General features: G+C 45.6%; 1 protein-coding gene across 2 annotated transcripts in view; it reads left to right on the forward strand.

Annotated features, from left to right (window-relative positions):
* The window catches only part of LOC149352176 (follistatin-related protein 5-like), a 321,346-nt gene that overhangs the window by 269,924 nt on the left and 34,971 nt on the right, over nt 1-16,451 (forward strand). For both annotated transcript variants that reach the window (XM_089581323.1, XM_089581324.1), the window contains exon 4: nt 14,490-14,702. In XM_089581323.1, coding sequence (XP_089437449.1) covers nt 14,490-14,702 — 213 coding nt within the window. The remainder of the gene's footprint in view (nt 1-14,489; nt 14,703-16,451) is intronic.

The raw sequence follows: 16,451 nt of genomic DNA on the forward strand, positions 1-16,451 counted from the left end.
TGTAAACAGAACCTTATCACATTATGCATACTAAGAGCGCATGCAGCACCGGTTAAAATTGAAGAAGCGTACCTTATTGGGCCAGTTGGTGCATGGTAAGTAAAAAACCAGTTGTTTTTCTGCTGGTTTTCTACTTACCTGTTAAGACTGTCGTAAACCGCTGAAAGTCATTTTCTTGCATAGAAAAAAGTGCTAGTGGTGCAATATGCTCTTTCAAGCATACCTACTTCGGAGGATTCGTATGTGCGCTCATAAAAAAGAGCGCTTAATTAGTTCTTTATTTATGTTGTTTATGAATGAATCAAGGTCTTCAACTAACAGAACGTGGCATGTTAACTTGATTAATTCTACTACACATCAAATAAATAAATATTAACAGTACTAACTGACACAACTTTGCTGATCGGCAGGCCGCTACCTGCGCAGATCCGGACACCCATGTGTAGGAGTATATAAGGGTGAAGCTCAGGTTGCGCTTAAGATGGAAAAGTTATGAACTCTTAATCAGGTACAGCCTTGTGTGAAATACGGTTCCATGCTCTTTATCTGATGGGTGTATAAGGCGCGAGTGTATGCATTTATGTACTAGTAGACACGCACGTGTGTTTGTGCGTATGTGTGGAGCGTCACACTACTGGGGATGTCAGCATCACGTTAAAGAGAAATTGCAGCAATAAATGTGAATATACCGCCGAAAATTGCATCGGTAGTCGGTCTATCTGCCGCAATACGAATGTATTCCTAGGATTCTTTTTTTTTTTTTTTGTACCACATCCAAGATTCAGAATGATGTGTAGATTCACCCCAGTAATTTCAACATGAATTCAACATGCAAGCAATACATAAATTTTATTGAGAATGCTGAACTCTACTACGGTGGCCACTTTTCTGTTCAGTTTCAACTCGGCCTCAATAATTCACCAACACTAGGTCATCCTGGTCCTAACACAAATTCAACATGGGATGTTGAGTCTGCTCATGAGAACTTCAGCACTGTCTCAAGAAGCATTTTTGTAAGGGTCTATTTGTCTTTATAAAGAAGTAATTTCAGAGGGACGTGACGCGTACCGAAAATCCGACTCGCCCCTCTTCCCTCCATCTCCTCTAGTTTTTCCTGCCACCCCAAGCCGACTTCCCTGGGGCCATTCCTTTTGCAGGGCCAGAGGTATTTGGCCGGGCTACGAGAGCAGCGCCGACGCCGTAAACCTTATATAACTCGATAAAACTCTCTCTCCAGTTTTGCTGCGAAATCAAGCGCAGTTATCGCCGCAGTATTTGCTTTGCTTCGCGGAGAATCTCAAACATTTGATATTGAATCTTGAATGCTTTCTTGATCTTGATCTTGATCTTTGAATGATTTCGATTCTTGAATCTCAAGAATCGGTATCATTTTATTAAGTGTCGCACCAAAAAATGTTACATAAGCTTAATGTAGTCTTTAATATCAAACGCTCACAAAATGGTTTTTCTCGTATATATCGTCTCGTGAACAATACATAATGGTTAGAGGTTGTCAATCTTAAATTCTCCTAGCCTCTTTTTGGTGTACCGCAAGGTATTGTTTTACGTCCACTCTTTTTTTTATTTTTATTAATGATCTATAAAATCGCATTCATGTTTCATGGGCTTCGCATACAAAACCCTCGTTAAACCTGTAATTATAGTTTATAGTTTATGGTGTTTAACGTCCCAAAGCGACTCTGGGTATGAGGTACGCCGTAGTGAAGGGGTCCGGAAATTTTGACCACCTGGGATTCTTTAACGTGCGCTGACATCGCACAGCACATGGGCCTCTAGAATTTCTCCTCCATCGAAATTCGACCGCCGCGGCCGGGATCGAACCGGCGTCTTTCAGGTCAGCAGCCGAGCGCGATAACCACTAGAAGCATTTATAAATAGGATTAAAAAAAAACGTGAATCTGGAAACCGATCACAACACTGTGGGAGGAAAGCGCAAGCAACTTCTGTCCCGGCTTATTGGAGAAACTTCCGCTGGAGCCGTAACTGGTCCGCCTAACGCTGTCTACGTTAGTGAAGGAGGAATTGGCGCTGGAGTCTGTATAAAGAACAAGATCTAACCGCAAGAAGGTTCTGAAAGGAGAAAACATGGAAGAACAGATCATTCTCCCTCTCTATACCTTTTGAAATTCTGACCAGCACGGCCGTTGCAACCGTCGCGCATACATTGCGTGTTTCGGGAACTCCGTCCGTCGCGTTACCTCAGGCGCTGTCGCCTGCTTTGCGGTGCCAGTCACATACACTTTGGCGCCGTGTTCCTTGACGTGTTCGTGATGTCGGTGCTGCGACAGCTACGGTGGTGTTAGGTTTCGTGCTCATGACCTTCGAAATTGCGAAGAGTGCAGGGAGACCCGCACGGTTACGACGGGAACCGCCGACTGCTCTCGCTTTCTCGGGAGCCTATAAACTATGATTTAGACGCTCCTGTTCACGAATCAGCCATCCTGTTTCGTCCGCAGAAGAGCCGGCACATCGTGGTAACTGATTATGCAACTATATGTCAATTGAACTTTATTAGTGTCGCATATATTTGCATGGAAAGTGAAGGCCAATGCGTGGCAGGTTGCTGCCACCCGTTTGCATAAATACTAAAGAGTTTTTTGACAATTATATATGATTGTAAGGTACATCGCGCGTGAACTAAAATGCGTGCACTCACTATACACAGCATGATTACGCAGCATGATCCTTCTGTATTGCGTGGACAGTATGCACGGGTATTGAATGATGCGCGAAATGATGTACTGAAAATGCCAGCTGCGCCGTCTTAGATAAACTTAGCACCTCTGGTGCGTCGACAAACATTATCTGTATTGGAAGGAATGCCGTAGCAGAAATTATATATATATATATATATATATATATATATATATATATATATATATATATATATATATATATATATATATATATATATATATATATATACATGTTCTCTGTTCTCCCCGTACATTGGACCAACGCTGTGGTTACCATTGTTGACCTGCAGCGAAACCAATGTTAACATGCCACAACAGCAAAGAAAGCGTGTACGAAAACCCAAGTAAAGCGCGGTGCGCAGAGCAGGAGGACAACGATAAATCCGCCCACCACCCCTGTCGGGCACGATTTTGGAGAAGTCCGAGCGTGAAGCAGATGCCATGCGAATTCCCCCCGCGCTCGCGTGTTTCGGTCGTCCGTTGTCATGGCGATTAATACGCCGTAACTGCGCCGCCAACCGTTATGAATGCAACTGAAGGAGGAATTGTCACTACCGTCTGTAATTCGTGGCCGCTGGGAGGTATAAGAAGTTTCAACGTTGGTTTCACCCGCCTGACTTATTTGTGGAAGCGCACACGTGGCGCCATCTTTGCAGGAGTAGCGCAAACACAAGTCCCTTGCTACGACTGCAAGTGGAGCGCATTCCGTTTTCGCTCATAGCGCCCCCGATATCCTACCTCGATACCCTATTGCCTGGCATGCTCCGTCCCATTGCGTACTTTCGTTTCCAGTGCATTTTAGCCGGCTCAATATATCATGTGCCATGCGCTCTTTGAAAAAAAGCTAAACGGGAGAGTGGGTGGTACATATTGATAGGTAAACAGCGCAAAGACGAAGACCGCAGTAAAAGAAACATAGGACGCTCTTTGATAGTGGAATAAATTCATGCGCGTTTTATGAACTGTAATATGAAGGATAGTGACAATCACTCACGTAAAGAGCAATGTAAAAAAAAATCTTGGACCTGAAAACTTTGATGTTATAGTTTGAAAATGGCGCTCGTGTCGTGCCTCTTGCAGCGTCGTAAACGGTTTCCGCAGGTGTACGGGTTTCCTTGACATGAAGATTCGTAACTCTGCAACTCTATTTGCACAGAGCGACGCCGAATAACTTTGTAGTCGTGTGGTTTTGTAGCCGTATGGCTGCGCTTGGGGATATTAATAATGAATAACTTCCTTGCTCTGAAACTCTGGTTCTGATGCATCTACGCTAAAGCAAAGTAAGTCACTTTTGATTAGTACAAATATAATCTACGATCATGTTAAATTTTTATGATGTTGAGTGCACTATCTATGTGTACTAGTTATTGGCTGCAAAAAAAAAAAAAGCGCAGCGAGTTGGGTGAGCTGATGATGAGTATACATGGCGGCAGAACTAAGCAAAAAAAGCTGACAGCGAACACGACTGATGCTTTTCTTGTGTTGTTTTTGTTGTCCGCGTCTTTGCCCGAAGTTTTGCCGTAATGCATAGGTTACATGTCCGCTTTATCTGAAACAAAAACGAACGGTCACTCAAGGCGAGTATAGCACTCGCCACGCTACTGAATCAGTAAAGGATTCGTATACCTTCGAATACTCAGAATGACTTTGTTCTTGTATATTTTCTTAATCTTGGCATGAACTATCAGCTACCAGACATCCATTGCTGCGATATAACACCTTATTGTATGATTAAGCCTATATTAGTTGCTAAAACGAAATTGGTAAAAAGAAATGTCTCTACGTCCTGTGGACGAGGCATGTGCTCCCTGGGACTTCTTTGCTGCATTATTTGAAAAAGCAGGTCAGTTGGAAGCTTAAAAGCTTACTGAAATAAACAGATGAAGAATGAGCCACGCGAGTCGAAGGTTTCGCAGCTTTCTTCGTCATTCGGGAGACGGCAGCTGAGAATTACCCGCATAAAGTTCATCAGTGGTTCCATTCCCACGAGCTCGCAGCACGCAGAGCTTGGTGCAGAGGAAATTAAGAAATTAGATACAAAGCCAGCGCAGTCGCGTCATCGCTGCACTTCCATTCGGCTCGGTCCGCTTGCACTGACTTGTTATGCTTGTTCTCCGAGTGTTTCATCGCGAGCTTCTCAGTGAGCTGTCTTCGCAGACAGCGGTTTCGTAACCCCTTGCGGCTTGCTTGATCCATGAATGTTTCAGCGCCCCATCAAAAACCGGTGAAGCGCAGCGATCGCCAAGCCCATCTTTATTTTTGCGCGCCCGACGGCTTCACGAATGCACGTGGCCGAGATGATATCTTTCCCCATTCTCCCAGAGTAGAAAATATTGCTGCGTTGCGTATAGCGGTAGTGTGAAAGAAAGGATCGGAAACCTTGAAGAACCATTATGGCTTGCTTGGGCCCTCTCCGTGACAGCGACTATCACCGGAGGTCGTCGCTGGGCGGGGATCACTTTAAGGGCTGTTCTGATCAGGAACACATTTTAGAATTTCTTTGTTGTGACGCACATCGAAGCCGCTCTCCTTGCGAACGATTTCATTTATTTGCAGTCAGCAGAAAAAGTTTTCCCCAAGCTTTATGTCCACGAGATAGTACTTGCTACGCAGCAAAAACTTGCGTCTTCAATTTTTACGTTTTCGAGAGCGGGGCTGTCGTCGTCTGCACCATTTCGCTTCTTTTGTCAAGCTTGGGGTGCTTGAGCGTACAGCATACATGAAGAAACATCCAGCTCTTCAGCAGTGTTTAGAACTTGCATGTCCACAAACCTCTAAAATCGAGCCGCACGTGCACAGAAAGCCACCAGTTTGTTTCTTCGAATTGCACCACCGTAGCAGCGGACGCGAGAACTTCGACGGCAGCGTCATGAAGCTGCCGACCAATTATGTGCTCAACGGCACTCATAAAGAACCTGTAGCTGTAGCCAGAAAGATAACTGTAGCTTCTTTTTGTGGCAGTAAAGGACGCTTATACTCAGTTTCCACAATATTCAGTGTTATATCTGAATTCAGAGTGCAACAGATTGCAAAGACTCTGTTCGTACTCAGTTTTTATAAAATATCTTTCAGCATTTTTTCAAGCATTAATTGCGTTGATTACAGCGCCGCATTTCGTAAAAAGCTGTAACTTTATTTCTGGTGATGGTCCGAGTATACCAACAGCTCTCTTCCGCTGATGCGAGCTATACATATTGTGTTCCCCTTTGTTTAGTGACAAGAAGGGAGGCGTGGACCAACTGGCGCTTTGATTTGACCTCGTTAAGTGTCAGCGCTTTCAGTGTCAAGTGTAAAACTTGTAGTAATACAAAGAACTCTCCTATTTCTTTTTTAAATTTGATCTATGCTTCATCATGTCTCTTTTAAGAGCAGAGAAAAGCCACGCACTCCAACGGAAACTCAGAGTTTTGCATCCTCGACATAACAAATTGCAATTCCCACTTTTTTTTTTTCAAGATATGGTTGAATGTGCACCTAGACGTAGTACTTCGAATGCATGTGCACCTCTGCTCACTGCACCTGCCAAAAGATTGGGGCAAGTCTGACCAGGGGCCTTTATTGATCTCCATCCAGAGAAGGTGACTCGACCTCTATATCTAAGAAGCCATCAATTGTATTTTCATTTATTCGTCGTCCTAACAAGCCGGATTTATTGTTCAAAGCACCGTGCTTAGCCGAATCGGAGAGGGTGCGCCCAGGGAAAATCGGGAAGCGGCAGCCCTCGCCGCGCGGATCACAGCGAGCGTGCGGCGTCGGCGGCGTTTGCGAAACGATGACTGCCGGAGGCTTAACGATCAAACTTATCGCCCTTCGCCGACACCACCCGTGTTTGGTCGATGGAATATTCCCAAGCAGAGGCGGACACGGGCGGGCAAGGCGCCCTTCCTCCTTCGGCCTCTTTACCGGTGACGGAGCAGATAATTAAACACACAGAGTAGAACCGCAAACACACGTTCCTCCTCGCGCCGACTCGGAATTTGTGAACTATCATCACTGGGAGAAGCGGCCGCCGATAGCGGGAACCGCCGCCGGCACTGGGCGGCTGCTCATTAAGAATACGGCCATAGAGGGGTTTGTCTCCCGCTCGAGGTGCTTGAATGAGCCAACGAGTGGCCGCGTATTGATTGTCAATTACGCCGCGGCACCGGAGTTTGCGCAATGACGGGCTTGGATTTGCGCCGGCAAACGCGACGCGGGTCCGAGCGAAGTCGCTCGGTTCTCTTCCGGTAAAAGAGAAGTGGGAAGTAATGAAACAAAATAATAATAGAAATGAAACGAAGATTACGCGCCTCTTACGCACACATAACAGCACGGTTACGTGGTTATGGGTTATGCATGCAGCTCTCGTCGCAGTTGTCTGGAATATCTCAACGTAACCAAAGGCAGTGTCCTCCTCCCGGCAACTCTCGCAGACCCAAAGGCCACATACCTTGATCACGTGACTATAGGCGCCACAGTCCATAGTTTTTGGTTGTCATTAATCTCGCAGTTTAGGTGTCATTAACCAGAAATCTATCACGTGATCCTGGGGGGGGTGGTGTCATTGAGCTTTCTGTTACTAATACTACGACTAATGACTACGAATAATGACTATCACTAATACTAATAATAATAAATTTGTCAGTTATCAACATTTATTTCAGGTGCCAGGAACAGCCCTAGGGTCTTGGTACTGGTACACTATAGACAAAACAGTGCAGAAACATTTTCACGGAGAGAAAAACAATAAGAACAACAGAGAATAGAACTGTCAAGACGAATAAAAAAGAAACTCTATGCGTCAGCAAAGCCTTTGCGTCAAGATAGAAGCGTGATAAACATAAAGCACTGTAGCAGGTCCCGGCACCCTAGCGGAGCGTAAATTCAGGCGCGAGTAGCAAGAAGAGAGAAAGAGAAAAAAAAATCGGATCATGTGTACGCATGAAGAGCAGCTAAAGAACCCCACTTTTTCAATTCGTTCGAAAATAAGGATAAGTAAATTTGAAATAAGTCTAGAAGGTCGGAGTACGTACTATACGAAGACTGCAATCTCTCATTGAGAGAGTGTCACAGACTCTGCAAGGCATCATTTATGTAAGGGTGATTTGAGCGCTCAGTTTTGCTAGCTACGCGAAAGTTAACAAGCGTCAGCAGGTCATTTCTCAAAATATTGCCACGTGCAGGCTTGTAACAAAATCTGCCCGTACTCGTCGACGCAACAGAGCGAAAAGACTTGCCAGGAAAGACATGTCGCCGCTTGTGTATGCTTTCAGGTGACGGAAACGGGGATTGCAAATGTACAAGAACTAATTCTGAAAGTTTTCAATGCGCTCACTGTTGGACTTACACGTTTCACTCCGAACAGATGGTGCGCTTTTGAGAAGAGGTAGGCAGAGAGACGTATACAAGTTTAGGAAAGCAAAGGCACCTCGAAACTCTCTCGAAAATTTGCAAATAGTGCCAAAGCACTGAAAAGCGCGCCGGGTAATCTGCCGGACATGAGGCGAAAACGTCAGAGAAGAATGGAAAATATCCCCAAGTCACGCATTTTGTCCGCCCTCGGCCGAGTTGTGTTTACGATCTAGTAGAGATAGATCAGTGACTGAGTTTTGCGAGTGTAGGAGACCACTTTGGTTTTCGCCATATTGAAGATTGTTAAACAGGATGCATTTCTGGGCCAGTTGGGATCATCTTATCTGTTCTTTCCAAACGGTACGCTACACGCAGGCGCACACTGTTGCTGCAGCGTGTTCTCTTCTAACAAACTTCAGTTGCCGCTCTTATGGTCCACTTGTCCGCTCTAAGTCATGTCCCAAGTGGTTCCGTTTCTTCTCTATCAAGATTGTTATTGTACCCCAGTAGGTGGAATGCTAAGATGTCAACCAGTTCTGAACATTGCTCACGTCCTTAAATATTTTCATGTCATGGCATACAGCAAAAACGAAGAGTTCTGTATGACAGAAGCAACATCGTTGATAAAAACAGAAAAAAAAGAAGGGGACCCAACACAAGTCGTCGAGGCACACCAATGGTTGCTTTGTACCTGAAAGATGCCGGTCCATTAGCACTCGAATAGCAGTATCGGTACTTGAGGTAGGTATGCGTGTAAGAGCCACAATCGAAGTATCAGTACCTGAGAGGAGCTTTACAATCAACAACGGGTGGTTCAACACATCGAAGGCCTTACTCAATCCATAATAGACAGCATCAAGCTGCCTCCTACTGAGGATTGCAGGCGCAGTTTGCGCCATGAAACATGAGAGTTTGGTTGTAGTATAGAGAGAACATGAACAAAGCCTTGCTGATCAGGAATGAGTACATTTTAACTGAGAAAGACACAACCATGTGAAGCGCTCAACTAAAATAGTTTTGTGGCTGAACAAAGAAGAGAGTCTGGCCTGTAGTGTAGCATCGAGTTGGAGCTGACCTCCAGGCAGTGAGAAACTTTGCACTAATCGCTGTCACGACATTGATGAGGCATATATATATATATATATATTTGATGAGGCTCAGGAGTTCCGGGCAATCAGTGACCCATTAGAGAAGCTTAAAAAGAAATGTTAGGGCGACTTTTCTGCGTCTTGAGTCCAAGGATTCCATTTCAGATAAGCTGCGGAGGTTGAAGGCAACGAGCTTGATGGTTGTCCTGCTAGAACACTGGTGTTTTGTTATGGCGAGGAACTTCGACTGAACTCGTTCTATGTGTTCTTTGTTAGACTGGTGAGTGCTGTTTCATGTGACTGATGCATACTCCAATAATGGGTGACAAAAAGAGCAATAAAATATAATAAAGGTCTTTAAACTTCTAAGTTGTATAGAGACGCGACTCACTGTACCGAGGGCTCGCATGACATTCCTTGTGACACGATTTGTGTGCGCAGAGAAGCCAAGCGAAGAGTCAAAAACAATGCCGACGTCCCATATTTCACCCTCGAGAGAAAGCAGGTTACCACAGATCCGATACGGGAAACGTATGTCGTCAGTGTTTCGTGCGTACGAAATAACGTTAGTTTTAGTACTTTGTTCCGGATAGTCCCAGATGAGTGCCAATAATGTCCCAGAGATGGCTGATTCTGAGAACTTCTGGTAAAGTAGTAGATGACAGACTACACCAAAGGCCACAGTAAATTGTGCACGAAGTTTCCATGGAAGCTGTACAGCTTTCCTTTGTAGCCGTGTCGCTGGTCATGGGTGGACACTAATCCGCAATTACTCTTTTATTACAACTATAGTCCACGTTGGGAGATTCCGCTAAAACTTTGGACCAGATAGTGTCAGGTTGGCTTCTTTTTTCGACTCCATCATAGGTGTAGCACATGAAACTAACAACATTTGTGGTCGTTGAGCTGTCTGCGATAAAGCCATGTTGATCTGGTAGGAGAGCTGTCTTGACGCTACTTGAAATAAACATGTGTATCACAGTCTAAAAAATTTCCGAAGCAGAACAGAAAAGCAATATCGACCGATAGTTTTTCACGCCGGTTTTCGATCCAAATTTGCGGGCAGGGACAGCTCTTGCAACTTTTCACAATTCAGAAAACATTCGCAGTTTGACGCAAGTTTTAAACATTGTAATGAATACCTGTACAATGACAGAACTGAAGGTTCTCTACAGGGTCCGCCCACAGGAATGCGAAGGCTACATTTTACAATGTTCTCGTCAACAAGTGCTTTGCTCGGCTCGCCAAAAGACGAGGTATTTGCGTAACCAAGTCAGTGTTCTCAGTACCAGTAAAAACAGAATAACACTCTGCAAACGCACTTGAGATGTATGCGATTGTGCTTCCATCCATATCAAGGAGACATACATTTTCTTTCTCTGCACCTGACCTAGCTTTATTGCTTTTCCAGAAATCTTGCGAGATTTGATTCGATGGATGGAATGTGTTTTTTTTTTTTAGTGCTCACGGTCGTAAAGGTTTTTCAAGACATACCAGTACCCTTTGAATTCTTCCTTCCACTCGATCAGGCTGGTTCTTTGCGTCTTCCTGTGGGAATGCTCTTTACATCGCAACGGCGAAGTTCCAGAGAGAACCAAGATTAGAAAGTAGTAGATGTTTTGGAACGCTGGACAGGGATGTATTTACGCATTCCGTTTTGGAGCATTTTGTAAGTTCTTTAACTTGACTATTCACGCCATCCGAAGTTAGTAGAAACGACCAGTCAGCTATGGATAGGTAGCTGCAGAATGTAACGTAGTCTCCGGCAGCAAAGTCGTATAGTGGGTAGGAAGAACGGTAGGAGGCATTTTTGCAGACTGGTTTGTCTGGGGTGTGAATAAACAGGGGACGGTGTTACCTGCCCGGAGGAACCAACTTATACCCTTGTCACACGGGCGCAGTTAACCGCAGTTAAGGTAACCACGGTTTTCGCTAACTACAGTTACAGTTGTTCACACGGCGCACCTAACCGTGGTTACGCCGCTAACCACGGTTATCGGGAACCGAGCTTGATGACCTCAGTTCGCGTCGTTAACCGAGAATATGGTGGTGTCTGTAGATGGATAATGCCCGTAGGCGTCCGAGTTTCGAAAAGCGTACGAGCTGGTGCACTTCAGCAACGTACTTTTTTCGCGCGAAATCACGTTTCAAGAGCAACACATTAAAATAGGCAGTGCGTAGAGTGCCGTCCGACGGCGCTTTGGTGCAGCCTCAGAGTGCCGTCAGACGGCGCAGCAACAGCGTACTGCAGCGCAGTCCTGCGATGATCGAGCTGCACATTCTAACGCTGTAATATCGAAAAAGTACCGCTCCCTGCGCCGCATCTTTAAAGAGACACTGAGGAGAAATTGAAGTTGGCTTGTATCGACAGAATACCAGCTCCTGATTACAAAAACGCCACTCATACTGACAACAAAGCTCTCGTAACGTAGAAAAGAGCCAGAACCAAAATACAGGTATCACCGCCACAGGCCAAACTCGCAAGTACAAGCGCGATGACGTCATAGGACAAAACAGTGTTGCTAGAACGAATAGTTCTAGACACGCTAAGACACGAGAATCCACGAATCACTGAGGCGCAGCCAATGCTTCCGCAAATCTCCTTGACGTCGCCAGATGGCGCCACGTGCCCGGCAGCTACGCGCGAGCCTGCAGCATCGGGACCAATCAGCGCCTGCTCAGCGGCGGTAGGTGGGCTCCCGGTATTCCGCTATATAATTCTGCTAACGCTAACAAGGTACACGGTATGCTAAAGGTGTCTATTTGCGAGAACTTTGTTGACGGCTTCGAGAGCGGGATCCATCGTAACGCTGGCAGAACACCGGTGCAAACGTAAACGAAGCGACTGTAGCGACGGCCGCAATAGCCAGTAGATGCCTTCAACGTGCGGCCGGCGGTAGCTTTCTTTTCGGCTGCTGCTAGGCCGCACTGTTGGCCGCCAGAAATCATGGAGTCTGCGTTACGTCATGTGCACGTCATGTTTCACGTCACTTAGTCCTGTGTCGTCATAAGAGAATCCCAAGTTTGAATCAGAGCGGCGGGAAAAACTTTTTCAACTTCGAATCCAAATTTCTTAGAAATAAATGCATCTTTCGCTGCCGGCCAAGTGGCAACAAAGCCATGAAATGCCGAACCATCGGACTTTGCTTTAAAAAAAAATATTAATACAGCTCTCCTCACTGTCGCTTTAAAGTAGGCGACACCAAAACGAACCAAAACATACCATTAGTCTGTTCTGTCGGCAGAAATTATTATAGTTGTCTTAGATCTTGTAATGTGAGACGTTTTCTGCGCTGTAATTATTGTACCCATGTCCCTTGTAGAAATTTACTGTCGCTTCAATTCGTTGCATACTATGTCCAGAATGTCCAACACATTGTACTTCATCTATTTGTTTTCTTTGTTTTCTTTTTTTTTTCTGTGTTTGAAGCGTTCAAACTGTTGTTTGCCTTGCAATGTTGAATTTGTATTTATTTGTTGAGCTTGAACTATATTGCCTCTGTAATATGTATCTGTATTTATTTTTCCTTTGTTATGGTGATGTTGTTTCCGACACTCTGCAGTGCCACCATGTAGGGGGCCGGGGCCCCTGTCAAGCTGTCTTTACAGCTTTTAGTCCCGGCTCCTACCTTTTCGAAAGGAAAGGAAATAAAGAGGAAATGAAATGAAAAGTGCGCAACGCTCGCTGCACCGGATTTCGCGAGCTGACTGCGGTGGTGCCGCCTGCGAGCGCGGCGGACGACGGCGCTCTGACAGCCTAACTTGTTTCGCATCGAAGCCACAGCAGGCTGCGCTTTTCAATTGACCAGCGCTACAGTAAATGGTCTACTCATTGCACTCCCTTGCTGACTACCCCATTAACTCATGCTAAAAGAAAGATATATGACAGATTTCAGCGACGGCTTAGCAGCGGAGCTAGCGTGCAAGAGATCGGGTGAGCCCCGGTGCACCAGCGGCAGCTGGCACGCCCTAGCTTGTATCGCAGTTATTACTCCTACCGTCAACTCGGTACAGATCAGCGATCCTCGAGGAGGATTCATTTTTGACATTCCCTTTTGCCGGGGTTTATTATTTACGACAGCATGAAAGCTTAGCACGGTTTTCAGACGCTGGCGCCAGGGCTCCGTCGCAGAGGCGTTGCCTTGCAACTCTAGACACTGCGTTGTAAGGTATTTGCAAATGTTGCTTCGCTCTGCCGATCACCGCGTCACTTCGTTCATTGCACTAGGCCGGTGGATGCCAAAACCGAGAACGGTAGCGAGCCGTGTGACAACGGCGAACCGTGATTCGCGATAACCGTAGTTAAGTTCGGTAACCGCGGCTATGCTTAAGCGTAGTTAGATGACCCGTGTGACTAGGGTATTAGTGTCACTTATAGCAACACGCATGGTTTCCGTGCTGGATAAGCAAAGGTCTGAGATGCAATCATAAGACTTTTCCACGTGGTTTAACTGGCGTTGACTGGCAAACGATAAGAAGTTAAAAACGTTGGTAATAATAAATTAAATAAATAAATAAATAAACAAATAAATAAATAAATAAATAAATAAATAAATAATAATGCCTGAACTACTGCTATTGCAAGCACCGCCACCACGGCTACAACTACTACTGGTACTACAACTACCATCGTTACACTGCTGCACCTACTACTACGCTGTGAACGCCGGGACACCTCCCTGATTCGATTTATCGCGTGTAGAAGAGATGGAAAACGGGAAGCGGCTGATTAGACTCAGAATTGTGCAGAGCGCTGCGTCTCCTGTATGCTTTAGTTGTTCCGCTGTGAGTGGCGTACAGGTGGCGTGCTCCCAAAAGCGTTCATTGGCGCAAATACGAGGGTTTCTTGGGTATATACGCGAGTGCACCAATGGCATTTCGCAGCGTGTGCATTAAGTAGCTCCTAATTTCCTCTAGGCAAGGCGTGTGACGAGTTTCATGGCCATAGCGTGCTCTGCACTATTATGGCCGCGACTGTACATCATTTTCTCCTAGTGTTCCCGTGCTTTTCCCGTGAGCATGATACATCTCTGCGCAGCCTGAGGAGATGGAATGCGTTACTCAAAAGTTTCGTTTAAGTGGCGTTCTCCGACGGTTCACGAGCAAAGAGGCTCAAGGTAACAAGTCTACGTTTGAACTTCATTGAGAACTCTGGCCTTTTGAGGCAGTGGTAGAAATTATTGGCATTTTTTTAAGTCTATGGAACATAGGCGCAGCAATTCTCGACATGTTCAGGGTAGGGCTGATTCCACCTCTCATTTTATCACCGCCAGCAGCGCCACCTGCAGAGTGAAACTCGCGGAGAATGTGTTCGCGTGGTCAGTTCTGTTGAAGTTTGCCCTGTTTTGCGCAGACCTGTGCGAGACCATGGTCTGCGGTCGGGGCCGCCAGTGCGAGCTGAACGATGCCGGCGAGGCGAGCTGCGTCTGCCAGAAGTCATGCAAGAAGAGGCGCAAGCCCGTTTGCGGCTCGGACGGCAACTACTACATCAACCACTGCGAGCTGCATAGGGCAGCCTGCCTGGCGGGGAAGCCGATCGCCATCGACCACCGAGGAAACTGCAACCGTAAGCGGTTTTTCTCGGCGAGTCCCTCCTCCGTGTGCCAGTTCAGAGAGATATAAAAAAATTTTCATTCGCATTCCAAGTACAATGGTCTAGCCATGTTTCTATCATTCCTCACTCAGAATCCATGAACGTACAGTCGGGGTCAAAAGTCTCCGGACCACGTGTTCTTCAAAAGAAGCTTATAGCTCGACTATCAGACAGCGGCTGGAGACCACACCTGTGGAGATGAAAGAACAAAAATTTAGCTTTTACCTCCACAAGTGTGGTCTCCAGCCGCCGACTGATAGCTGAGCTATCGGCTTCGTTAGAGGAACACGTGGTCCGGAGACTTTTGTCCACGACTGTACTGGTATAGGAGCGGCAGTAATATTGTCACCTCGCTGGTGCGGCGAGCCAGATCTTCCAAAAAGCACGTTGCAAGTCATGTCCAACATTCTTGGATGAGAATTTTGAATAGTTGAAAACTGTAAGGTACTGTTATAGAAATATTGAAGGTAATGGTCCATTTTTTCGATGTGTAGCAAAATATTTAGTAGTGGCAGTAGTAGTAAAGATGTGTAGTAAAGTTTTCCATCACTCGGAACTAGCAGTTAAAGCTGCCATGAAAAACCAATTTGGAACGCTTTTGACGTTAGCAAAAATGTTAATAGCAAAAAAAAAATGCAACTCTGCTGACGGAAGATCCTCGGGTATATTGATTGTTATTGTCAGAACTTGCAATATATGAAAAAAAAATTGCGTTCACAAACTCTTTCTCCTTCAAAAATGCTTTTTTTTTTCAGAATTGTTGGGTATGGATGAAGTAGCGCAGCTTGCATGGTAACTCGCAGCATTCCAATGAATATACAAAAGTAAACTGAACCCGTTTTCTTTGTTTACAGCATGCCGAGGTTAAGCAAGGAGGGTACGGGGTTTGGCGGTTTTGTCACTTGTGTCTGAACAGTTGCATTTGCACAGTTCCTCTAACTGCGCAGTTGCAGCTAAAGTGGGCTTTTTTATTTGCATGGTTGTAGCCAGAGGAAGCCTGCTTCGCAAGAAACATTACGGCCCCGAGTGTCCCACACCTCGCCGCACGCATTTCGTGCGCATTGCTATTTGCAGACTGCATATAGCAGCGCCTTTTTTTAATTTTTGCGATTGAACTTTTCAGAGTCTTCATGTCGTAGCAGTAGGTCAGTTAACAACTGTTGTTATTAATCCGTTAACTCGCAGTCTAATCAACCAAGTCTAGTGACTATCAAACATTACTAATGCCGTAACACCTTTTTCAAACGTGCCAACGAGTGATACAACGGTGGTCTGCATTGCTGATGTCAGGGAAAAAATTTGCGGTGACAGTAGGCCGAGCAGAAAAGTGGCATGCCTGATATGTGTCATGAAAAGATATACATACTGACTCCCAATAATTTTTCATAATGAGTAAACTTTGATTTCATTTCAGTGTGAAAGTCGCTCACATGTAAATTTACTTGAGTGTGCTCTAGGAGCTGTCAAAGGGGTGAAAAGGTGCGTCGAAATCTGCTGAAATCTCGCATGCTGCACTGCACTTCAATACACCCATGGGAAGCTGCCTGGCGAGACCGTACTTCCCTCCCGTGATGCAGTCAAGTTTTAGAAAAAAAAAAAGGCAGAGGAGGCAGCCTCCAGAAAATGGGCTTGCGCTAAGCCTGTCGCCAAGAGCGTACAACGCTGCTTTTCTTGACGCTCAAAATTGAAAGTCAGCGTCATTTTTCTTGATGTAGACATAGA

The sequence above is a fragment of the Amblyomma mixtum genome, chromosome 3 (genome assembly GCF_055824585.1).
Source record: "Amblyomma mixtum isolate Tamu chromosome 3, ASM5582458v1, whole genome shotgun sequence".
Taxonomy (NCBI): Eukaryota; Metazoa; Arthropoda; class Arachnida; order Ixodida; family Ixodidae; genus Amblyomma; species Amblyomma mixtum.